General features: G+C 47.6%; 1 protein-coding gene across 1 annotated transcript; it reads left to right on the top strand.

The window, feature by feature from the left end:
- The first annotated feature begins 5,689 nt into the window (after positions 1-5,689).
- On the top strand, positions 5,690-13,950 carry LOC133134468 (plexin-C1-like). Its single transcript, XM_061250665.1, is given in 14 exon segments — positions 5,690-5,729; positions 6,071-6,176; positions 6,555-6,696; positions 7,116-7,301; positions 8,566-8,734; positions 9,223-9,323; positions 9,715-9,790; positions 10,019-10,041; positions 12,057-12,176; positions 12,179-12,273; positions 12,563-12,593; positions 12,595-12,711; positions 13,375-13,513; positions 13,853-13,950. Coding segments are annotated over 14 exon segments (1,443 nt in total).
- Positions 13,951-25,033: the final 11,083 nt, after the last annotated feature.

Below are 25,033 nucleotides of genomic sequence, written 5' to 3'. Positions count from 1 at the left end.
TTCTGTCTTTCTCTAAGGCCTGGGAGAGAGCACAGACAGACACACAGGGGCTGTGGAATTGGGTTGGGGTTTATATTATACCCTGTGTTTCTCTAAGGCCTCAGAGAGAGCACAGACAGACAGGGGCTGTGGTATTGGGTTGGTGTGTATTGTAACGGTCCGGTTTAAACGGAGGCAGAGACGTGAGCTTGTGGTTATATTTTAGAATTTTTATTTCGAGAGACCACACCAATATCCGCACACTCAAGATCACCCAGAACAACAACAACAACTTACGCCGACCCCGGAAACACATCCCCTTGGCTGGCAGCGCTTATACTGCAATAACAAGTCCCAAACAGGGACGCTACACTACCCCCCCCCTTACAAAGTTCCTCGTCCTCGAGGAATAGCACATAACAGGAATTATTATTATTTATTTTTTTTATATACAACAGACAGAAGGACAGAAAACCCTGAGATGATGCAGTGAACCACAAAACCACCAAATCACAATCCCACACCCCAATACAATTTTTCTTTTTTTTTTTTTCACATAGTTCCTTCCATTCCAGCACCCCAGAGGGACACCACAAAGTCTCCTAAACGGGCCGGGGGCCTCCTCCGCCTCCTCGATTGGGGCCCCCTGGGAGACAGGGGCAACGGGACAGGGGCAGAGGAGGCGGTCCCTGTGGCAGGGCCAGAGGGAGCATGGGGCAGGGGTGATGGGGAATGGGAGGGGTACCCGGGTATACACACCCCTTGTGGCACACGCAGGGAATCGGATGGGGGCGGAGTGCCCTGAGGGGAGGGAGAGGCTACCTGTGCACCCATGTCAGAAAGAGGGGGGGCCCCCCGGTAGGGGGCCAGTCTGTCCCTATGGAGCGCCACCTTCCTTCCCCGAGGAGGCATCTGTACACGGTATACGACCTCTCCCAGTTTCTCCAGTACCTTGCAGGGCCCCGTCCACTTACTGTCGAGTTTAGGGGACCGACCCTTCTTTCGTTTTGGGTTGTAGACCCAGACCAGTTCTCCCGGTGCAAGGTTCCGGCCCCGAGTCTTAACGTCATAGTTGCGTTTCTGCTTCATGCCGGCCTCCTCCAGCCGACCCCGGGCGAAGCTGTGGGCCGAGTCGAGGCGGTCCTGCAGCTTCCTGGCGTAGGCCGGCCCTGCGGGAGCAGTCGGGGCATCGGGCGGCCGACCAAAAGCCAGCTCCGCCGGGGTGCGCAGCTCCCTTCCAAGCATGAGGAGAGCTGGCGTGCACTCCGTGGACTCCTGTACAGCGGAGCGGCACGCCATAAGCACCATGGGCAGGTGTTGGTCCCAATCCCGCTGGTACTGGGAGGTGACGATGGCCAGCTGATCCCCCAGGTTGCGGTGGAACCTCTCCACCAATCCGTCACTCTCTGGGTGTAAGGGGGTGGTGCGGGTCTTATGTACACCTAGGCGCTCACACATGGCGGAGAACACCCGGGACTCGAAGTTCGTACCTTGGTCACTGTGGATGGACTCAGGCACCCCGAAACGGCTGATCATGCCCCCCACTAGGGCATCGACAATCGTCTCGGCCTCCTGGTCTGGGATGGCATATGCCTCCGGCCACTTTGTAAAGTAGTCGATGGCAGAAAGGACGAAGCGGTTGCCCCCGTCGGAACGCGGGTACGGCCCCACAATGTCCACCCCAACCCTTTCCATGGGGCACCCTACAGGGAGTGGAGCATGTGAGCGCCCGGTTGGGCCTTTGCGCGCCACACAGACGTTGCAGCGGCGGCAGAAGTCGTCAACGTCTCTCTTTTGACGCCCCCAGTAAAAGCTTTGTCGGAGGCGGCGAAGAGTCTTAGTAACCCCGAAGTGCCCCGACCCTTCTACCCCATGCATGGCTTTCAGCACCGCCTCCTGAAGGTCCTTTGGGACCACCACCTGCCACTGTTCCTCCCCTGTAGCTGCTACCTTGAATGCCCGCTGCAACACCCCTTTGGTCAGCCGCAGCGAGTCAAACATGGACCACAGTCCTTTGGTGGTCTTGGAGAGGGGCGCCACCTCCTCCCACGGGGGACGCCGCCGGGCCTCCACCCACTGCAGGACAGGCTGTAGGTCTGGGTCCTTCTCCTGCTCGAACCTCCATTCGGCATCCCCCACAGTCTGCAGCTCCCTGCTGGCGATCTCCTCTACTCTTCGGATGGCCGGACACTCCTCCCCCTCTTCACGCAGCTCCAGCTCTCGCCCTTCCCTCCGCTCACAGTAGCGGCACCCATCTGGCGCACACGGCCGCCGTGAGAGGGCGTCCGCATTGGAGTGGCGAGCCCCGGGCCGGTGTTCGATGTTAAACTCATACGACTGGAGCTCTTCCAGCCACCGGGCAACCTGTCCCTCTGGCTCCCGGAAGGTCATCAGCCACTGGAGAGCCGAGTGGTCCGTCCTGACGGTGAAGCGGAGGCCGCACAGGTAGTACTTAAAATGCCTGACAGCCAGCACCACCGCCAGGAGTTCTCGGCGGGTGACGCAATAGTTCCTCTCATGCTTGTGGAACTTCCGGCTGAAGTACGCCACCACTCTCCCTCCCTCAGGCCGAGACTGTGAGAGAACGCCCCCCACCCCCGCATTGCTGGCGTCCGTGTCCAGTATGAAGGGCAGGGTGGGGTCGGGCGGGGTGAGCACCGGGGCCTCGCACAGAGCTCGCTTCAGACAGTGGAATGCCTCCTGGCACTCCTCAGACCATACATAGTCCATGCCCTTTTCCAGCAGTCGGTATAGGGGCGCCGCGATAGTGGCGAACCCCCGTACAAAGCGCCGGTAGTATGACGCTAGCCCGACAAAACTTTTGAGTTGGCCCTGGTCGCAGGGGGTGGGCCAGTCCTTCACAGCCCTCACCTTCTCATCCATGGTGCTGATGCCCTCCACACCCAGCTCGTGCCCTAGGAAGGTCACCCTCCTCCGCATGAAGTAGCACTTCTCGGGGTGCAACGTCAGGCCCGCTGCCCTCACCCTCTCCAGGACCCGCCGCAGGGACCCCAGGGCAGCCTCGAAGGAGCGACCATGGACCAGGATGTCGTCCAGGTATACCAGGCACTCCTGGCGGGGGATATCGGCCAGCACTCTGTCCATCAGCCGGGCGAAAGTAGCGGGGGCGTTGCAAAGTCCGAAACTAAGGACCTTAAACTGCCACAGGCCACGGCCAGTACAGAAAGCTGATTTGGGGCGGGACTCAGGGGAGAGGGGCACCTGGTAGTAGCCGCTTTTGAGGTCTAACGTGGTGAACCACGAGGACCCCGAGACGAGGTCTAGGGACTCGTCGATGCGAGGGAGAGGGTATGAGTCCTTTGTGGTCACCTCGTTCAGCCGGCGGTAGTCCACACAAAACCGTAGGCCCCCATCCTTCTTGGCAACCATGACCACCGGGGCTGCCCAGGGGCTGTCGGAGGGCTCAATGAAGTCTGACTGCAACAGTTCATCCACGGCCTTGTCACATGCCTGTTGGCGAGCAAGAGGAAGGCGGCGTGGACGGCACTTGACTGGACGTGCGTTTCCAGTGTCTATTGCGTGTTGTGTCAGGTGGGTCCTCCCCACTTCACTCTCGCTCACCGCAAAACTGTCCTGGAACTCCGCCAGCAGCTGCCTCAGCTGCTCTTGCTGCAGGTTGTCAAGATCTCCATACTCCTCCCTCCACACCCCTCCCCCCAGGGGCAGTTCTCCCCTCCCTTCTCCCCCCCATAACTGCTCGGCGGGGGTTGGGACTAGTGCATGGTCAGGACCAGGGGGGGGGGACAGGGGTGACAACAAACTGGGGCTGGGGAATGTTGGGGGGTGAGACAGCTGTCGTCAGGCACCGGGGGTCCCCGGCGACCAATGGCAACGCCTCCTCCCCCACCTGGGGGGACCACGCGGGGTCAGGGGGGTAACCGGGGGCTGCGGGGGCAGGATACAGGGTGGACTCAGGGCCCATGGGGACCACCTGTTGGACGAGGGCAATGGGAGGGGCCACAGGGGGTGCCGGGGCCCGACCCACCCCGGCAGAAAGAAACATGCCCCCCACCCAGGGAGGGGGTACAGGGCAGGGGAAGAAACAAGGCCATACGAGGGGGGGCATGGGGCCAGGGGGGGTCAGGGGAATGTTCTCTGGGGCAGCGAACCATGGGCTATAGGGATCGGGGCAGGTGGGGGGACTGAGGACCGACTCCTGCAGGGGTGGTGAGGGGGGATAAGTGAGGGGCATCTCCAATGTCTGAATAGACCTAGCAGGGGGAAAGGGGCTGGGGCGTGCAGCTAGGGGGCCCATGGCAACGGTAGGACCCCCCGGAAAGCTAAGCGTACCCCTTCCCATGTCAAGCAGGCACCCCATGTCCTGGAGGAAGTCCAACCCCAATATGCAGGGGTCTTGCACGTCTGCCACCCACACCAGGTGGCGAACACTCCTGCCCCCCACGCACAGCCGCAGCAGCCCCTTCCCCACCATAGGAGCCAGCTCGCCTGTCACTGTGCGGAGCTGTACGGGTGTGGGCTGCAGTTGTGTCCAGCTGGGCAGAATGTCCGGCCTCACCAGCGTCACCGAGGACCCGGTATCCACCAGGCCTGCAGTGGGCACCCCCTGGACAGAAACAGGCACGCGGCAGGAGCCCCCACCGCCGGCGCTCCCGCGGACCCACCCTACTACTACAGGTGGTGTAGCGCCATCATCAATTACTGGGGGCGACAGAGCCCCTCCCCCCTGGCTGTGCTGCTGGCCTCCACGTGCCAGGGGACAGGCCTGGGCCGGCGCAGCCGGGGCAGCAGGGATGGGGGTCCGCACATCCCCAACTATGCGGACCCCAGGGCGTTTCCCTGAGCCTGGTGTAAAGCAGGGCACCTCCTACGTATGTGCCCAGGCTGGCCGCACTCCCAGCAGACCACGGGGCCTGAGCGTGGCCCCCGTGGCCCCTGCAGATTCGCCGCTCTCAGCAACTCGGTCAGCTTCGCCGCCCATGCCGGCACCTCCTCCCCGACTGGACGTCCTGACGCAGCCCTCACCGCATGGGGACCCGCCACATGACCATCCTTGGCAGCCACGCTTTCCAGGCTCTCCCTCTCTATGGCTGCCTCTAGCGCTTCCTGTAGCGACTTCGGGTGTAGAAGTTGAACTTGCACACGCAGACCAGGGGGAGAGATGGCCCCGATGAATAGATCAGTAGCCAACTCACTCCGTGCATCGGCAGGCAGGTGACCATATGCCCGCCGCACCTGGCTCTCAATGTCGTTGGCCAGCCCCCTGAGCGACTCACCAGGTTTCCTGCATCTGCCTCTCAATTCATTTTTCACCAGTGCTGGCTGTGACCACATCCCAAACCTTCTTTTAAGCGCCCCCACCAGGGCATCGTAGCAACGCCTCTGCTCAGAGTCCAGCAACAGGAGACATGACAGGGCATCTCCCTCTAGGCACAGAGCTAGCTGCAGTGCTTTGTCCCCCACTGACCAACTCTTAGCATCTGCTAGCAGTTCGAATTGAGCATGAAATGCCTCCCAGTTTGACCCACCAGAGTATCTGGGCGTCTTCACAGAAGCCGCGGTCGCTGGAGCGGTGTAGGCGTTGCCATGGTTACTCCCTGACGCGGCGAAAGTGGCGGGGGACTGCAATGGCTGCGCGCTGCCCGTGGCTACAGCAGTATGTCCGCGCTGGCGGTCATCATCCGGCCCCGAAACGAACTGTAACTGTGGCATGGCCCTCTCATCCACAGGGATGTCTTCCGTCTCGCCCCGCGGCTCGAATTTTATCTTCGGTACAACGCCGTTGTCCATTGTGCTCGCCTACGCTATCTAACTAACACTGAAACTAAACTAACTAGCTAACGTTATCATCCGACCAAAACCCCGTCTCCTTACCGCAATTGTTTCTTCTGACACCAGTGTAACGGTCCGGTTTAAACGGAGGCAGAGACGTGAGCTTGTGGTTATATTTTAGAATTTTTATTTCGAGAGACCACACCAATATCCGCACACTCAAGATCACCCAGAACAACAACAACAACTTACGCCGACCCCGGAAACACATCCCCTTAATAACAAGTCCCAAACAGGGACGCTACAGTATATTATACTCTGTGTTTCTCTAAGGCCTCAGAGAGAGCACAGACAGACAGGGGCTGTGAGGCTCTATCCGGTCTGATCCTCTTCCTCACCTTTGTCCACGCACTGGAGGAGCAGAGAAACTTCAGCATTAAGGACAAGTGAGTCTCCAGTCAGTGGCACCTTTATTAGGAAGCTGATTAATGGATGTGTTATTGATTAGACTTGATTCGATCTTACCAAATTGTATGTTTTACTAAGTTTGTCTTGTTACAAAACAGTTTTTTCTCAACGTAAATAGCACATATAGTGCAGGCAATGCAAGTAATACAATTGTTGCTGAAAAGATGATGGACAAATTGCTTACATTTCATGCACCATTTGCCACCCAACTCCATTAAAGGGGTGGAGCGATTGAGATTGCCCCTATTTTACACAGGAAAAGGCTCTCAGTGAAGATGATAGATATCAGGGGTGCCTCTAATGTTGGGTGCTAAGGGTGGAGTAATCCCAGGTATGTTTGGCTGTGTTTGGCTCAGGTGCCACGTGGCCTCCTTGCTGACATTGGCCCTGCACAGTGACCTTCCCTACCTAACTGAGGTTATGGAGATCCTCCTGAGGGCCCTCATCCAGCAGGACCAGTCTAGCAACGCCCAGACCAGCCTTTACAGCTACCTACAGGTCAGTCTGTCTCTGCACGAATAGAAAAAACAGGTTGTTGTTGCCATTTAGGGTTCTGCAACAAGCATTTTTTGAAAATGGTATTGGTGGTTGTGAATTAAAAAAGCAGCTCAAGCTAGGCTTTGAAACAGCTGCTAGCTGGTTAACCAGTGCAGACCAACTCCCTGCTCGACATGGTTTAGCTAGTTGACCTGTTCACACTAGTCCCCAGCTTGACATAGTTTGACCAGCTCAAGCTATGTTTTGAAACATGCTACAAGCTCAGACAAGCTACCAGCACTAGTTGGTTGACTAGCTAGGCCAACTTGGCCATGCTGGTTGACCAGCTCATACTCAGCTAGACAAGTTTATGAACAGATTTTCAAGCTGGCCAAGCTGGCGTAGCTGTATCTTCTGTATCTGTATCTCTTGGTTGTCAGTCGTTGATGTGGAATATTTGTCGCACATTGTTTTCCCAGGAGTCTGTGGGGCAGAACCTGTTTTTGTTAGTGTCGGCGCTGAACCAGCAGATCTCCAAGGGCCCAGTAGACTCTGTGACAGAGAAGGCCCCATACATGCTGAACGAGGACTGGCCGCTCTGGCAGGCTCAGGACTTCAGCGCCCTGGTAGGTGCACCACACCTGCTTCGTCCCCTTTCTTCTTTCACACAGAACACAAACTTTGATTCTCGATGTGCTGTGCCGTGACATAACACGGTTTACTCCCACTTCTGTCTCTGTCCTCTACAAGGTTTGTTTTCAAGTGAGGGTGGGCTCTCTCGGTTCACTTTCTTGACCAACTTGCACTAATTCTCCTTGGTAGTAAGTTGATTTACTTTTTCTATGCTGCACATGTAATATAACAGTGATCTCAATAATGCCTCTTCAAATCACAGAAAAGTACAAACTGCAACTTCTTCCTCAGTTTAAAGTTATGCAGGGGATTTCTAAGTGCAACTTTCTCCATTTATGCGAAGTGCATTTGGAATGATTAATCTGTTGAAGATGTGTTTGGCTGTTAACTGCCAGTGATAAAGATGATTGCAGAAATAAAATGACTAAGTCATGGCTTAAAGGGACAATAGGTAAGATTTTTGTGTTAAAGTCCATTGTAAATCCCTTCCTATAGTTGAAAAAGGCTACTTTTTGACTCACCCTCTGCCTGTGTTTATAGTCCTTATATTCTGGTTTCAAAATATACATTTGACAGGCCGTCATTCTGTACCAAAACATTGCACAGCAATAATTCAAGCTCATTGGTTGAAAAATAGTTCTAATTGCCACAGCCAATGGCATGGGGGCTTATTCTGATTATTCATGTGTAGCTGCCCAAATTGCACTGCAGACAAACTATCACTGAAACTTTATACTATTGCTTATTATCCGAGCGAAGACTACATATCTAGCTATATAACAATAATAGTTCACTATCGGTAGCAACAAGCAAATTAGCCGTATTAGCCCATTAGTCTGAAAACAATCTCGCCGAGACCAGGAAATGAATTCAATGGTGCCGTAACTTTCGCAGGATTTTTGTCTGCGTGCTCCGGAGTTTTTCCACTTGGTTACAGATATTTTTTTAAGCAAATGGTAACCAACCATGGCTGACAGCAGTAACGTAAGCAGTAGAGGGCAAGCCTGGTCATTAGACACAGGAGATAAAACATGCGCGCACACACACACACCTATCGCCACCACCTAGCTTGAAGCAGGGTGCTGTGAGGATAGGCTGATGATGAGAGAGTTGGTAGTTTAGGTTTCCTTTTGTTATGACACTGCTTGAAGGTGCAGTTTTTCCTTTTTCAAACCCATCTCTGCAAATATTTCAAGTCCACTGCGATGTCACCTTCGCCAGCCTCTGTGTCAACGCCTTGTCTTTGTGGTGCTGCAGAAGTTGAGCGTGTCCCTGGAGGTGGCCTCGGTGGGGGAGGGCGACGGCCCCCTGGAGGGCAGTGTGCTGGACTGTGACACAGTGGAGCAGGTGAAGGAGAAGATCCTCAGGGCCTTCAAGAGCAGGTTCGGCTTCCCCTACAGCGGCCAGCTCAAGGACATCAACATTGGTCAGCACATCCTGTCTGAAACGTCAAATTAGTCAGTTCAGCGGGCCAGAAATCCACTTTGGGACTTTAGAACAGTCTTAATACAGTGGTCCTCACTCTTGGTCCTGGAGAGCTGCTTTTGTTGTGACTCAGCACATAATTGATCAGTTAAAGCAGTTAATTCCACAGTTAACTCGCCTCACCTGGTTTTTTGGTTCTGAAACTGGTTGCTGATATTAAGGCCAAAAAAAAAACAGCACACCCTGCGGCTCTCCAGGACCAGGAGTGAGAGGAACTCTGGCCTAATATCTTCTAAGCTTCACAAAAGGAGAAGGGTCTGTAATGCAGGAAATGTGCCTGCTTCCACAGTCAAGGGTTGTCTGGAGAAAGTAGTACTGCTTTTGGTTCCCCTGATAAAAGATAATATTCACCGATTCTGTGGCATCACAAACTCAGAGGCTCAGCACACATAGCTGTCTTAGCCAGCCTCATCTCTGTTCTCATTTCAGTGTTTGAGAAAGGAGGCAGCTCTCTCCTGCTACAGGAAGTGGGTAGCAGTTCTGCGGTCCTTGGGGCAGTTACCATGCTGAACACACTGAGGCACTACAAGGTAAAGGAGGGCACGCAAATTAACCCAACCCAGAAATAAGGCTTTCAGTTGTTCTTTGTACTGCAGTTTTTGTCTGCCAAGTCTGACCCAATTTCCACAAACCACATTCTCAAATGCAACAGCAATAGCAGAAGTGATCTGCAATCAAACAGAATTTTTGACAATACTTTTGCAAAATGTTTCAGTAGCTAACTGCAGAAGCGACCTTCATGACCAATGCAGAAGTCTCACTGAGTGTCTATTAGTTATCAGCAAGCTGTGTGTTTGATACTTTCTGACGGTTCAAAAACAGTTCATGGATAATTTTTCCTCACCAGCCATTGTTTGAATTGATTGACTGGTTGATTGGTAGCTCAACACACTCCCTACAAGTCCCCGACCATGTTTGCAGATTCCTGATGGAGCCTCTGTCAAAGTCATCACAAAAGAAGGCCACACCCCTCTGACCACACAAGCCAGTTTGAAGGGTGAGTCCTGGACTCGATTTCAAAAAGCAGTGTAACCAAGTTAGCTGGATAACTGCGCTGAGTAAAACTCTGTACCTCATAATGTTGTTTTTGTGAGGAACAGACTTTGATCTTGACTCTGCCGGTGCAAGTAGGGACGATGCTAGCTTAGCTGCTGCAGGTTTCTGTGAAGTGGGTTTCCACCACATCGCGTGAGAGCGGCTCCTCTGATGGAACCAGTGCCTGCAGTCGCCCCGCCCTCCCGGCAGAACGTAGGGCAAAAAGACGCTGTGATTGGCAGGAAGTGCTTACTGCTTACACTGTTGCGTCGTTAAGAGGTATCAAGGGTCTCCAAACAAACAATCTCTGAGTGCGCACCTCTCGCCCAAGTTCACACATTCCGTGAGTGTCCTCTTTCACTGCTGCCTCAAGTGAGGCAAATACAATCCATTTTCCTTCCCTCGGGAACTAGATCCCCCAAATGGCATTCTCCCTTACAGTAGCTATCTGTATCCATGTGCCAGAACCTCCTTTGAAAAATGCACAGTGCTGCAGCAGTTGTGATTTTGAGTCATTTCACCACCCATGAGTCTCAATAGGAGAAGTGATTTGAAACCATGTGTAAAACCCAACGCTAACCCAACGACGGAATTTAGCGAGGGCTGAAGGTATCAGCGTGCTCGTCCTTCTGGTGTTGCTGAAAGAATACTAATAGGGTTAAAAAGTAGTGGCCCCTATGCAGACAGTCTAGATCAGCCAATAAACAAACCACGATACAAAGGCAGTAGTACCACTCTGCCTTCCGCTCTTTACTGGTCCGGGGCTGACCCAGAATCTCCACAATAGGGCCAATAGATTCACCTTCGTTTATCTGACTCCATTTTAGAATAATAATTTAGATTAGTTATCCACATTAGTGGATGTCGTATTTATAATTTTGACTTGATCGCTATAGGAATCCTGTACTGAGAAGAACTCGCTGAACAATCCTCTGCGGGTACCACCGCATGTCACATCGCGCGTAATGTGCACGTCTCACGAACTGACTAGCTATCTGTAGTCATTACAGAGGTCGCAGGAATAGCTACTCTCGGGTATATCTGTTTACAGCCTAGGGACCCAAGCAGACCAACATAGCTACGGCTGTGCTCGACATGAATGAACTACCAAGCGGAGGCGAGGGATTTACCAACATAGGTCTACGGGTGCTATACGCCGTGATACAGTAAGTGGAAATAATCATCCTCCCTAGACCAGTTCGAGGGGGTAAACCACGCATTCCCTGTGTAACATTAAGTGTCAGTAAGGAAAACCAAACAGATCAAGTTTTAACAATTTTATTTTACCAGGCAGGTTACATACACGTAATTGCATACTAGTTACATACACGTAATTGCATACTATTGCATACAATAAAAACATTGCAATGCAAACCAAATTACGGAGTCTTAAACGTCATACCTGGTAATAAAAGCTACATACGGGAGTCTGGCTACAGACACCCTGTACGTAGAAACTACGTGCACGGAGTGCACGGGAGGCTGATTGCATTCTCCCAGATTGCTTAGTTTGCTGTCCTTAAATCCAAATTCTGGCCTTTGATGTTCACCCATCTGTAATTTGGAGCCACGCCTCCCCAGGAAGCGCAGGGGGGTTGAGGCACATGGCTTTCACTGGGGCAGAGCTCCACACAGCTTCTCCTGGTTCCTGGTTATGATGTACAGGGTTTGCTGTTGCAGAAATAAAACCATTGCACCAGTCGCACTGAAACAATCAGAATAATACCAAACATGAATATTATCTAAACTGACTTTGTCATGAAACATCCAATGCTGTACACATCATTTAGTGACTGAGTAAAGAGGGAGAGAACAATGAAGGGGGGTTCAGGAGAAGGTCAGGGCCTAACAGGCCGTGCCCTCTGAAACCTTCCCGTGCCGTAAAGAATGTTGCCCTGTCGTAAGAGTTTTACGACTGGAGACCTGAGTCTTCCCCCACAGGCTCCTGCCCGTATGGGTGTGGAGATAAGGGGGGGGTTCATGATGCATGCTCCTAAATTACTTTACAGCCACATATTCCACAATACCAGAGGAAGCCAGCAAGCTGACCAGCCCTGAGTGATAATGCCAGATGTCGGCCTTACACATGTGTGGGATTTGTGTGTTGCTGATGACAAGAACTTTTTTTACGAATATAATTTTTTTATACAAGAAATTATATTTTGGGAAATAGTTGCCAGTAGACAAAGCGGCAGCTAATCTATGTACTGTGATGCGTTGTGTCACAGATTGATCCTGATATTGACGACCAGAGCGGAAACCCAGAGAGGAAGAAGCTGAAGCTCAAAGAGGACTATCTGAGAACTACTGTCCACAAAGGTACACAAACTGAAAACTACTGTCCACAAAGTTATGTGTCAAATACTTCTTTGATTTCCTGGACGCCCAGGGAGATAGCCAGAAGATCAGTGACCCGGATGTCCTTCACATTTGGAAAACCAACAGGTACCAAACACCAGTGTCACTTCTCCCAGTGCCACTGCAAGTCATACTCACAACAGCACGTTCAGACTCTATAGAGTGTATGATAATAATAATAGACATTTTTATGTTATTGCACTCCAGGGCCTTGTTCCACAAAACATACAATGTCACTTTCTTACATTGTAGAAGAATGGGAATCAAAACCATTATACTATACTATAACAGTATCAGAGGTTGATTGTGACATAGAAGTATTGAGAAGTAAAGTATTATCTCCTTTCTCCTCCCCCCGGGTCCTCCACCTTCCCAGCCTGCCCCTGCGCTTCTGGGTAAAGATTTTGGAAAAACCCCCAGTTTGTGTTCGACATGGAGAAGACACCGCTTCTGGACGGCTGTCTGTCCGTCATCGCCCAAGCCTTCATGGACTCCTTCTCCCTGGTGGAGCAGCATCTGGACAAGGTGACCCTCACCTTCAGCTCCTGTCACAACAACCATTCCAGCAGAACACGTGTGCTTATCAGTGGGTGAAACTGGGCCGTAAGATTACTGTAATAAATGGGCATGTCCAGTCATACAGTAGGATCAAATATATTGGACTTATTGGGCCATTTCTCTGAAGAGGGCAGCAGGGTAGCACCAACCCATAGAGCATGGTACAAAGCCAACTCCAATTGTCAATTGTCAGTAACTATTTCCTGGGATTAAATGCATGACCATGTCTAGTCAGGGAGGATTAACGTCCAAGTAAAAATGGATGCAAACTTTCTTTTAGAACAGCTTTGTTGTAATTAATGTTTTATTGGCAAAGAAGCCAGGTTAGTCTTTCGATGCCCTAAATCCTTCCATTATCTGCAGTGCACAGGGCTTTCTCTTTATAAACATTAAATAAATATTAAATATTTCCTTTTGAGCTGTTAAAATGTATTGAAAACTGATGGCCCTGTATTTAGTTTGCGCAGAATTAGCCTATCAGCTTACAGACTGATACAGGTGCTCTCAGAGAAGCACAAAGAAGCATAAAAATGTAGAAAATTCCAGTATGTCCAGGGGATTTCTGTTACAGGCCTGACAGAACCTTCTGTTCTACTATTTTAATGGACTATTTCAACCTGTTACTTCCAGCATTCACCCACCAATAAACTCCTCCACGCCAAAGACATCCCCCAGTACAAGCAGGAGGTGAAGGACTTCTACAAGCAAGTGAGAGACCCAGCAGGCTTCTCCAACGCAGAGTTCAAAGCTTTCCTGCGGGAAGAGTCAAAGGTCAGACTGGCAGAGAATCAAAATGTACTGCATATTGAAGAACCGCTACATTTGTTATAATTGACACTCAGTGGGCACTTTATTAGGTATTCATTAGACTTATTTTTTAGACTTAAGTCTTCTGTTGTAGCGTATCCACTTAGAGGTTTGACGCATTGTGTGTTCAGAGATGCTCTTCTGCATACCACTTTTGTAATGTGTGGTTATTTACATTACTGTCATCTTCAACGAGTCTGGCCCTTCTCCTCTGACCTCTCTCATTTACAACGCATTTCTTCCCGCCAAACTGCTGCTCATTGGATAGTTTTTGTCTCTCGCACCATTCTCTTCCTTTTTCAAAAACGTGAAAATGAATTCAACGAACCGGCTGCACTACGAGAAATCTACAAGTACTTGCAACAGCACTTTGATGCGGTAAGCTTTCACTTGTTGTGATTCAGAAGGATGGCCACATCACCGACATTCCTGTCCATCTGTAGAACAAACAATGTCACACATTTCCCACCATGATAACTGCCCACACGGTGGGGGGAAAACAGTTATTATCAGAATCAGAATATCAGAACAGCCCTGCTGAAAAAAACAGCTCACACTAGGTTCTGAATCAGCCGGTAGCTGGTGGAGCAGTTCAGACCAGCTCCCAGCTCCATAGGTTTAGCTGGGTAACCAGTTCAGACCAGTTCCCATTGGTAGTGTTTGAGGAGATCACTGTAAAGCACTTTCAGTGAGGGACAATTGCTATATCAATGAAAGCCATTCATTAATTCAGCATTGCAGTTATACATCACAGTCTCACTCTTCTGGAACATGGGGATGTGTAGCAACATTTTGAATAAAGCACACAATAATGCAAAGAATCATAAAGCAGACTTGTATATTTGAATTGTGAAAATTTCATTGCTATATATCAGGCAGTCAAAAGCCTGAAATGATGTGTGTGGTCAAACGTATCAATGGGAGCTTACCCTATCAAGGGTTGTTGAAATTGTACTTCCCTCTAGGGTCTTTCAGCGAACTTATCCCTGGTTATGGGTATGCACTTTGTTGTACGTCGCTCTGGATAAGAGAGTACTGTAGATTACAGCAAAGGCAGTGCATGGACCACCACTACCTCTGATGCTTTCTCTGTTGCTCAGCAAAGAGCTTTGCCAAGCACAGGGTTCTTGAAATAATCCATGTTTGATGTAGGCATTGTCTAGTTTACGGAAAATTATGAGTTTGAGTACTGAGCAAAATTAAGTTAAATGTACAAATCAAGGTTTAATACAACCATAGAGGTGGAAAATGTAATTCACCAGCAAATGTGTGAAGATGAGTTCCTGCTCTCCTTGGAAGCCACAAAAACAGCCATGCTAAATTAAAATTAAACTGCTGTTATAAATGCAAGCAAAGTAGAAGTACAAAAAAGGGTATTAGTGGAAACGATTTCACTGGCTAGGCATTTCAATAACTGATGAATAAATGCTAGAGTACCCCCCAATGCCAGTTAGCAGTAGTCCCTGAAATATGGTCTGCCCTTAACAGTCTGTACGTTACTGCTTTAACTTGGCTTTGCCTGCATTTCACGAGGGACTTCTGTATAGTTATCATGAAATATTAAATAGTTTACCAAGAAAATACAGATTGTCAAAATATTTTAGTAGTTAACCTTTAAAGCAGCACTGCGAATCAACTAATAACTCAGCTGACTTAAATGACACCCTGTAACCTCAAAATAACCACATTTCACAAAAAGATAAAATGATTTTATCGCACAAATAGTGTACAAAAAGGTTACAAATCATGAGGTGACACGAAATAATTGTCACACAACGATGGTGTGTGGTGCCACGGCCCCGGCCCTGACAGTTTGGTCACTAAGTGTAAAGACACAGGCGTGTCGCAAGCACAAACAGGAAGTGTGGTTTGAGATGTGAAAGCTGTGGCTTAGCGCATTCAGACATAGATGAGTGACACTTAAAATGTTACCCGTGAGAAGGCCAGAGAGCTTTTTCAGCCGCTGGAAACTACAGCGGAAGTGCGATGCTGCACGGATCTCAGTAACACACAGGGACATCCAATTTTATTCCAACAGGGTCGGTGTGGGTGCAGACTTTCGCTTTAGCCTATCACTGCAACACCTGATTCAACTGACCAAGGTCTTGAATGAAGACCATGATTGCTAAGTTAGTCTAATCAGGTGTCCTGCTGCTGGACCATGGCTGTGCAACCCTGGCCCTGGAGAGTCACAAGCTCGGCTGGTTTTAGTTTTTACCTAAAAGTCACCACATAATTCAGACCTGAGTAACCAGGGGCCTGCTCCACAAAGCAGGATTACAGAGTTAGCAGGATAACTGGACTGAGTAAAACAGAAGGGATGAGCTGTTCCAGGTTTTACTTTGTGCAGTTACCCTGCTAACTCTGTAATCATGCTTAGTAGAACAGGTCCCTGGTGAAGTGATGAGATTGGACACCTCTGCAATCCAGTTAGACACACACAACGCTATGGAGAAAGTCCAGCTCCGTACCTAAGGGTCACGTGTCCTACAGAATTACAACACGCAGAGAGAGGAAGGCGGAAGGAGCTTGGTGTGCTTTTAAATAAGGCTGTTCTGTAGGTAGGGAAGCTGGGAGAACAGGGTGTGAAATAGTGTTCTACACTGTACAATGTAAACTTCAAATCTCCTGTGCAAAATCTGAGGACCAGTCACACACACATTTGTGGTTTAAAAAAATTATCAATTATAATTATAATTATAATTATATAATTATAAAATTATCATTTAAAAAACAAACACATGATGGCACGCATTCAGACCCCTCCTCTGAGGGGGGGTCAGAGGTCAGAGTGGGGACGGGGAGGCCCTGCCCGGCGGGGGGCCCAGCTCCTCCAGCTGCTGCTGCTGGCTGGACTCCAGCTCCTCCAGACGCCTCCTCAGCACAGCCAGCTCCTGCTGGTGCTCCATATCCTGTCGGGGGGACAAGCCAGGAGTCAGCAGGAGAGGCAGGACCTCCAGAGGTCAACCGAGCCCACCTCTACAGCACATGCCCATCTCTTTTTCCGGAGTGGGGTTGGAATGGGTGAATGAGAGGCATTCATTGTAAAGTTTTTTTTCTAGCCCTAGCTGGAAAATAACTAAATTAAAAAATAAAGTCAATAAAAAGCCATTCACCATTTTAATAAACGCGCAAAGGTGTGGGAACGAAATATTGCTCATATGGCATTAACTGTATAATTTGTGCAAAGCATTAATATGTACCCAATTCTACCAATGTGCAGTGAGAAGATGTCTACCAGTGGAAATTTCCACTGAACAGTAGCAACGCGAGAAAATATGTGTAATAGGGCATGATTGGCGGTGCGGATTGGGTTTGAGGCAGCGGGGCTCATCCGTGCACCTCAGTAAGGTGCAGGTGCCTTACCCGAATGAGCCACACAGCAGTCCCTTTCCCTTTCACTTAACAGGCACAATAACAGACAAAACTGCACAGCCAACTCCCTTCAAGGAACCAAAAACAAATGGCTGAAAATCGAACGCATCACTTACCCGCGTACAGGCTAATGCTCCTGCAAAACCCTCCCCTTTTTTAAACCAGACAGAAAAAGGTTGAAAAAAAATAAACATATCCTCAACTCGTATTTAAAATCAAGCTGCATTTCAAAACGCTCGACACCCGCTCACACAAACGTAAGATAAAGAAGTTAAAGGGAAATTTAACTTTCCTATAACACAAAAAATGCTGTGGACCAATTTTATTTGCAAAGTGTGAATCCTAAGAACATCAGCTGTCTCTGTCCACCACACTGAAATTGAGTAGAAATACAGCGAGATGTAGTGTGATCATTTTACTGCATGTGCCCATGTGAATACATACTGTGCACAAGAATACATCACTTAGTTAAAAAAGCAGAACTTTTTCCTGGATCTTTTTCTTTATTAAAGAAATAAAATGCAGAAAATGGATCAGAAAAAACAGACCATTTGATATTAGTGGTCTCTCAATCTTATCAATCTTATTCTCCTTAGTCAGGGTGTGCTTTCCAAATGAATGGGAGTGAATGGGGAGCTGGACAAAGTGGACATGCGGTGTCTTTAACGGATAGCTGATGTTAGTATTCACTTTAAGCAAATAAAACTGGGTATGGTCCACAAAATGACCTGGTGTTAAACCAAAGTGAAATATCATAACATAAAAACATGCACCCCCCCTGCCCCCTCCCGGGCCGGCGGCGCTCACAGGGGGTCCGGGGAAAACCCCCTCTGCCCCAGGCGTGGGAGGGGCAAGGGTGGAGGAGAGCTGGGTGCCCAGGAGGAGCTAGCGGAACTCGCTGTGCCTCCTCTGCAGCTCCTTCAGCCTCCTGTGGAGGTGAGCCTGCTCCTCAGAGTACACCGGCTTCCTGCAGGAGAGGGGGAGGGGTTAGGGAACGGGCTCCTGACGCTCGCTGTGTTTGACAGGAGCATTCTTATTATGTGTGTGTGTGTGTGTATGCATATGTATGTGTGTGTGTGTGTGCGTGTGTGTGCATGTTTGTGTTTGTGTGTGTGTGTGTGCATGTGTGTATGCATGTGTATGTGTGTGTGTGTGTGTGTGTGTATGTTTGGTGCAAGTGTATTTGTGTGTCAGTATACATGCTTCTTTTAATGTACTACGCTCCCTTCTTCCCCCTCAGTGTCGGAGAATAAAGTGCTGTGCCACCCCTCTTCTGTGGACTCCTTGTCCACCAGCGCTGCTACTGAGGACCACTTGTCCATGGGAGGCTGGGCAGGCAGGAAGGCCCTGAGAGTGGTGGAACATGTGGAGCAAGGTGAGCTCACAAAACAAAAAGGCAGAGAAGTGTTAATCTGAGCTGATTTAATCAAGGATAGTTAGGCTTACATCATTCAAACTGTTTCATCACCACTGACATCAGCCACAGGCAAGCTGCTGTAAATTGTCTTAAGTATAGAAAAGTAAGAACAGCTAAATAAAGAATAGCAACTGTTTCCATTCATCTTTTCTCTGCCAGTTCTGGCCATCGAGCTCCTGGCTGCCTGTCAAGCCCTAGAATTTCATCGGCCCCTGAAGACCACGCCCCCCCTGGAGGAGGTCCATCAGCTCATGCGCTCAGTCGTCAGGTAATTACATCACATTACATTACATTACCTTATTACATTACATTATTACATTACATTACTTTACATCACATTACATCACATTATTACAATACATCACATTATATTACATTATGACATTACTTTACATTACATTACATTATCACATCACATCACATCACATCACATCACATCACATCACATCACATTTTGATTAGACTAAGCTCCCCCCAGGAGCAATGTGGGGTTAAGGGCCAGCTGAACCACAAACCTGGCTGGTCCCAGCCGTGTACATTAACCACTAGGCTACAGGCTGCCTCACTCTAGCAGATGTGTTCTGGACATCCAAAGAAACTTCTGGAACACATCCTGGCTGTTCCTGAAATTGTGTTCCCATCAGGCCATGGGACAGTGACCGTTTCATGAATCCTGACATTGAGGCGTCTCACAAACTCCTGAGAGAGGAGAAGGCGAGTATTCCCCCTCACAATCCAACATTATTTCTGAAAAACAAAAAACATCTTCAGATTTGATTTATGATCGATTCATACTGCATGCTATGAAAGATCATTTATACGTGCTTCCCTCGTGGGTTTTCAGCGCACTTGTCCCTGGTTAAGATTTGCACTTTATTGCATGTCACTCTGGTTAAGAGCATCAGCAAAACGACTATAATGCAATGTAATTTAGTGTAGTGTAATGTATGAAATGGAGCAAAAAAGCTTTACAGAGGTTTGGCTGGATGGTCAGGTGACTCAGGTCAGGACATTATTTTATTGGCTTAGGACCCGATTTGGTTATTAGATTATAATTGTCTGTATGGCGTAAGTTAAGGGGTCTGATCCCTGCAATTTTGCTTTCTTCCAGGTGTGGGAAGCAGTCCATCCATACATGGAGCAATACAGAGAGAGACATGGACCGAATCCATCTGAGCAGGGGGAAGACATGAGCCAGCTTTTCTGCTCTAAATGAGCCACTATCTCATCAAAGTACCTGAACTGCTGAACACTAATACACATTAGTTTTGTACTGTATTTGCAGTGATTAAACTTATATAATATCTGGCGCTTTAAATTCCATTTTTACAGCATCATTATATGAAATAAATAAATGGAAATGTAATGATTTTGAATTTCAGGTGCTTTTAAATAAATTGTAATGATAATTGTGACGATGAAATCACTGTTTAAGGTCTGTTCATTTCCATTTTTCCTTGTTTCAATATGCAATTGTCATACATTTTCTATGCAAATATGCAGCATATGGATAAAGATCAAACCTTTCTCACTTTTAGGTATTCGCTTAATTAAAAAACATATACACATATTAGACAAAATACTTTTCATCCAGAAAGAAGATGCATGTGTTTGCTATGGCCATAGGCTGGCAATTGCAATTCAATTGGAAGTAGTGGGAGTGAAACTGTTCCAACATGCCATGACTATGGGGCAGGCTGAAACCACTCTGGGTGGGGCAAGTTTAAACAGCGTCCAAAATGTCGGAAGACAGGAAAAATGCTTTGTTTTAATACACGTCAAAGGTTGGTGAATCCAGAATTTCTTACCATTTAAATTTTTCATCTGAAAATTGTCCTGTAGAAATTGTCGATATGTTGTCTATACTAAACCCTGGTGTGGACCATACAATGTAGAGTGACTCCTCCTGCTATAGACCATACAGTGTAGAGTGACTCCTCCTGGTGTAGACCATACAGTGAAGAGTGACTCCTCCTGGTGTAGACCATACAGTGTAGAGTGACTCCTGTCCTGTCTCAACAGCTTCCTGCCTGTCCTTCGTCCCTGAGAAGGGGACGGTTGGTGCCAGCGGAGACCTCGCCCCCCTGTCCCACCTGGCCCTGGGACTCATGGGAGAGGGGCAGATGTGGTCGCCAAAGACTGGCTGGGGCGAGGCCAAAAGCTGAGTTTTTCATGATCAACTCAACAGTTGTGAGTAGAGCCACTGAGAAAAACATACAGAGTGCAGTTTGTGCTACTTATTGAACAACAGCTGCTATCTGCACTAAATTAACTGGGTCACTGAACACGTTGTGCACAGTCATATGCCCGGGATGGCCAAGTATACGCAGTTTCCATTCCGACCAATCCCTGCACCTTCTGATCTCACTGTGGGTCGGCTCCAAAACCCGACAGGCTAGTGAACCTGTTGTGTTGTTTTCATTTCATTTACATACGGCACATGTGAGTGCCAGTACTTTCTTGCTCTCTGCTACGTTACATTACATGGTAGGCTGCGCATTCACTCTGTTGTCTCTAAGCACTTTTTCAACTCGGAAACGAATCGTATTTGTAGTTTTTTCCCAATTCACAAAGGAAAAAAGAAAAGAATGAACACCAACACTGATTCAACATCATTCACTGGAAACATGCCTCAGTTGTCTGTCATTTTACTAATTATTCATTTTAATTTGAGAATGAATGTTAAGATGACCTTTTTTATATTATAATGACTAGACAAAAACCTCTCTCACTGCAGGTAAAAGAGGTAAACTATGTGTGTGCATGTGTGTTGCGTGTGACTGTGCTGTATGTGTGTGTATACATTGTGTGTGACTGTGCTGTGCGTGTGTGTGTATACATTGCATGTGACTGTGGTGTGTGTGTGTGTGACAGAGCAACATGGCAGCCATCTTGTTCTGTCTCTCAGTTATTACTTTCAGTGCAAATGGGAGCAGTCTTGCAGAGATTAAGTTTTTTGAGTTGTGTTCCTCCTCGACCCTCCAGGGCCTGGCTCTGATAAATGAGACACAGAAGATCACGTCTCTGAGTGCAGAGGCTGTGGAGAGATTTTTCCATAACAAAAATGTAGCAATAAGATGGTTGCAAGCTCCACCTAGTGGTTTTGTGTGTTTAGATCATATGTGGACAGTGGAAATAAATGCAAACTAGAATCGCTGTATGTATGTTACAGAATGGCTATTTATGTATTTACAATGAAAAATGTGTAAAATTCTTGAGAATATCGTCCTAAAATAATCATCCTAATGTAAGGCATAATTTATTCAAATGTCATTGCATTTTTTACATAGAATGATATTGTAAAAATTGCATTTAAAGTGGCAGATTTTATACAAGTTTAATCACTGCAAATACAGTACAAAACTATAATCAAAGAATGGAATGTGTATTAGTGTTCAGCAGTGGTACTTTGATGAGACAGTGGCTCATTTAGAGCAGAAAAGCTGTCTTACATTACATTATTGGCATTTGGCAGACACTCTTATCCAGAGCGACGTACAGTTGATTCGACTAAGCAGGAGACAATCCTCCCCTGGAGCAATGCAGGGTTAAGGGCCTTGCTCAAGGGCCCAACGGCTGTGCGGATCTTATTGTGGCTACACCGGGATTAGAACCTCCGACCTCGGGTGTCCTAGTCCTTTACCTTAACCACTACAGGCCACCCCACTACGCTACATGTCTTCCTGCTCAGATGGATTCGGTCCATGTCTCTCTCTGTATTGCTCCAAGTATGGATGGACTGCTTCCCACACCGGGAAGAAAGCAAAAATGCAGGGATCAGACCCCTTAACTTACCCCATACAGACAATTATAATCTGTCTGGGGTAATTTGAATGGTTCCCGTGTTTGCAGAGAATGGTGAGAGAAACAAAAAACATCCAGTGAGCAGAAATTATCTGGGCAAAAATACCTTTTTATTGAGAGCGGTCAGAGGAGAAGGGCCTGGCTGGTCAAAGCTGACAGGAAGATAGTAACACAAATGACCACACATGACACACAACGTGTCAAACATCTTAAGTGGATAGGCAGAAGACCAATCAGTCTAAAAATAAGTCTAATAAATACAAAATATATATATATATGCCAAGACTACGCTGGGATAGGCTCCAGCTCCCCTGCGACCCTGTTCAGGATAAGCGGGTTAAGATAATGGATGGATGGATGGATGGATGGATATATGCCAAGATGTGTTATATGAATATAAAGTGCCTTAGAGTGTGCCAACAGTCGTGAAGAAAAAGTAGGAACATACCCAGCAAGGTTGAGAATATATATATGTATATATATATATATTATATATATATTCTATAAATATATTTTTAGCAAGATAGCATGCAATAGAGGCCTGCACATTCTGAACTTAATGTGCTGATTATTGATAATATACAGAACTGTCTGATCTATGCTTCTGGACATCCAGAAGCATGTTGTTATTTTCCTAATACATTTGAAAATATAAGTGAATACAAAGGGGTTGAGTTGAGAAAGTGTATCAGATCTGTACCACCTCACTGAAGAGTTAGTCACCCTGTGTCTGGGTGTACTCTTCAGCTGAATAAAGCAGCTCTGATAAACCTATTGCTTCCAGCTGGAAGGTCTTATCTTTGTGAAAAACAGAACTTTCCACGACCGAATACGGCATGGTCCAATCAGCTGAGATATTAAGTGCTGATATTTTATTGTGCCATGTTCACGTTTGAATGGGAAAGTATAACCGACTCCAGTTAACTTTGAATATTTCTGTATTTTGGGGGAGATGGCACAGGGCACTGTGGAAAGTGGATAAGAACTTATGCAGTTCTATGCCCCTGCATCCACTTCAGCTTGCAGCGGCATTGGGCAAGCTGTGTATTGGGGGGAAACTACGGGCTATGGCGTTTATTGAAGATCTCCAACATCAGAGATCAGACCAGTGGCATGAAAATGATTGCTCAAAATATGACTGATGAGAAATGAGGCAATATTGCGCACCAGGATGCAGCAGTGGTAGTGTCCAGCAGGTGGCAGCACAGGCCCCATCACAGGTAGAACTATATCATGGTAGTCACTTGGGCTATGCCCCATTACCTAACTGTGGGCCTCATAAAGAGGCCTGGTTTCAGGCCTAGGTGGTTGTTTTTGTGGTTGCTGTGAATGTTTGTTGGCATTTTGTTCTGTAATCGTGCTTCTGCTCAAAATGTTTCTTTAATAAAAGGCTGCCAGCCAAGCTTTTAATCATAATTTTATAATAACTTCCCTGGCCTGTTACTGTAATAGAGCTGTAATTGTTGAGACTGCAACTGTTGTGCCCACATTCAGAGAGAAACACTTTATTCAAACTGACATTTTATCAAAGTGAAAAAGGAAACAAAACTTGGATTAGCTATTTAACTCTGGAGAAGTGCAACTCAACAGACGAATATAGAGGTTTGACTTAGTTTGTTTCAGTCATCAATGCACCAGCAACTTTGCGAAGGGACTTGCACGTCTTTTCTGCATTACTTAAAGTGCAAAGAAAGAATACAGACGTTGATCTGCATCCTATTCCGAATCAGCCACTGTCAGTCTGATAAAAGACAGTCTGGAAATGTCAGTAACTTTGCTGTTATAAACAGTACAGTTTACGTCGCCACGGACAACAAACTCTACCAGATGGACAGAAACCTCACTGTGGAAATAAGACGGGACACAGCGCAACAAAACAGAGTGAAGATACTGGTGCCATTTGAGAACACACTCATCATCTGTGGAACCGATATGTGTGGGTACTGCGACGTGCTAGATTTGAAAAACATTTCAAAAACCATATATAGAGAAGCACTACCTGTAGCTTCTGTCTATACGAATAAATCCTCCCGTGGTTTCCTGGTCGAGGTCGGCGACAGCAAAAATAACATATATCTTCTGACCGGAACAGAACCAGAAGTTCCTGATAATTGCTCTGGAGGAAATTTTTTGATTTGCAGTCTTGAAAGATATTTTCAGTGATTGAAGAAAGTAGTTTCAAAGAGATCAAAAAGAGGTCAAATCAGTTTGATTTGGAGTTCGTAGATGGCTTTCAGTGGGAGAAACACATTCACGTATTCATTCATTTCAACATAAGGGGTCCCCAACCACAAGTTCGACTACTGTCGATGAAGAAAGGAACGACGAAGACCAACACACTGAAGTCCTTCAGAGGTACAACCCTTCACTGCTGTGGGAGCAAGAACTACACACAGCTTGCCTCCTCTGCTGTGGTTGGAGGTTCCCCACTTCTTTGGGCAGGTGTCTTCAAAGCCGGTAACCTGGTCAACCCTGAGAGTACAGCACTAGCCATTTTCAATATCACACAGGGAGCCTCTTCTGGTTGGTCAGCAGATTCAGATCCGGATTTTTGCATGGAACCAACTTGTGGGCCTAGTTCTTCGAATGAGGTTAGTAGCTAAATTCTATAGCAGGCTACTGTAATGTATGTAATATGGTAGTCGACTATATTCAAACAAACCCACCTTTTTTTAAGTGATGTAATTTGCATTCATATGAGTATTTTTTGCATTTGCATGAGTGTATTATCCACAAGCGAAAACTGACACAAAAACACTATGTTCGGTTCATAAATAAACACATACACAAGTGGAAAACAATACAATTGTATTGTACAGTTTTGTATGTTTCCTTTTCACAATTGGAAAAAAAAGAAAAGCATGTCCACATTTGTTTGTGTACTTT

The sequence above is a fragment of the Conger conger genome, chromosome 8, assembly GCF_963514075.1.
Source record: "Conger conger chromosome 8, fConCon1.1, whole genome shotgun sequence".
Lineage (NCBI taxonomy): Eukaryota > Metazoa > Chordata > Actinopteri > Anguilliformes > Congridae > Conger > Conger conger.
Note: the sequence above shows the minus strand (reverse complement) of the source record. Positions and strands in the feature narration are given on the sequence as shown.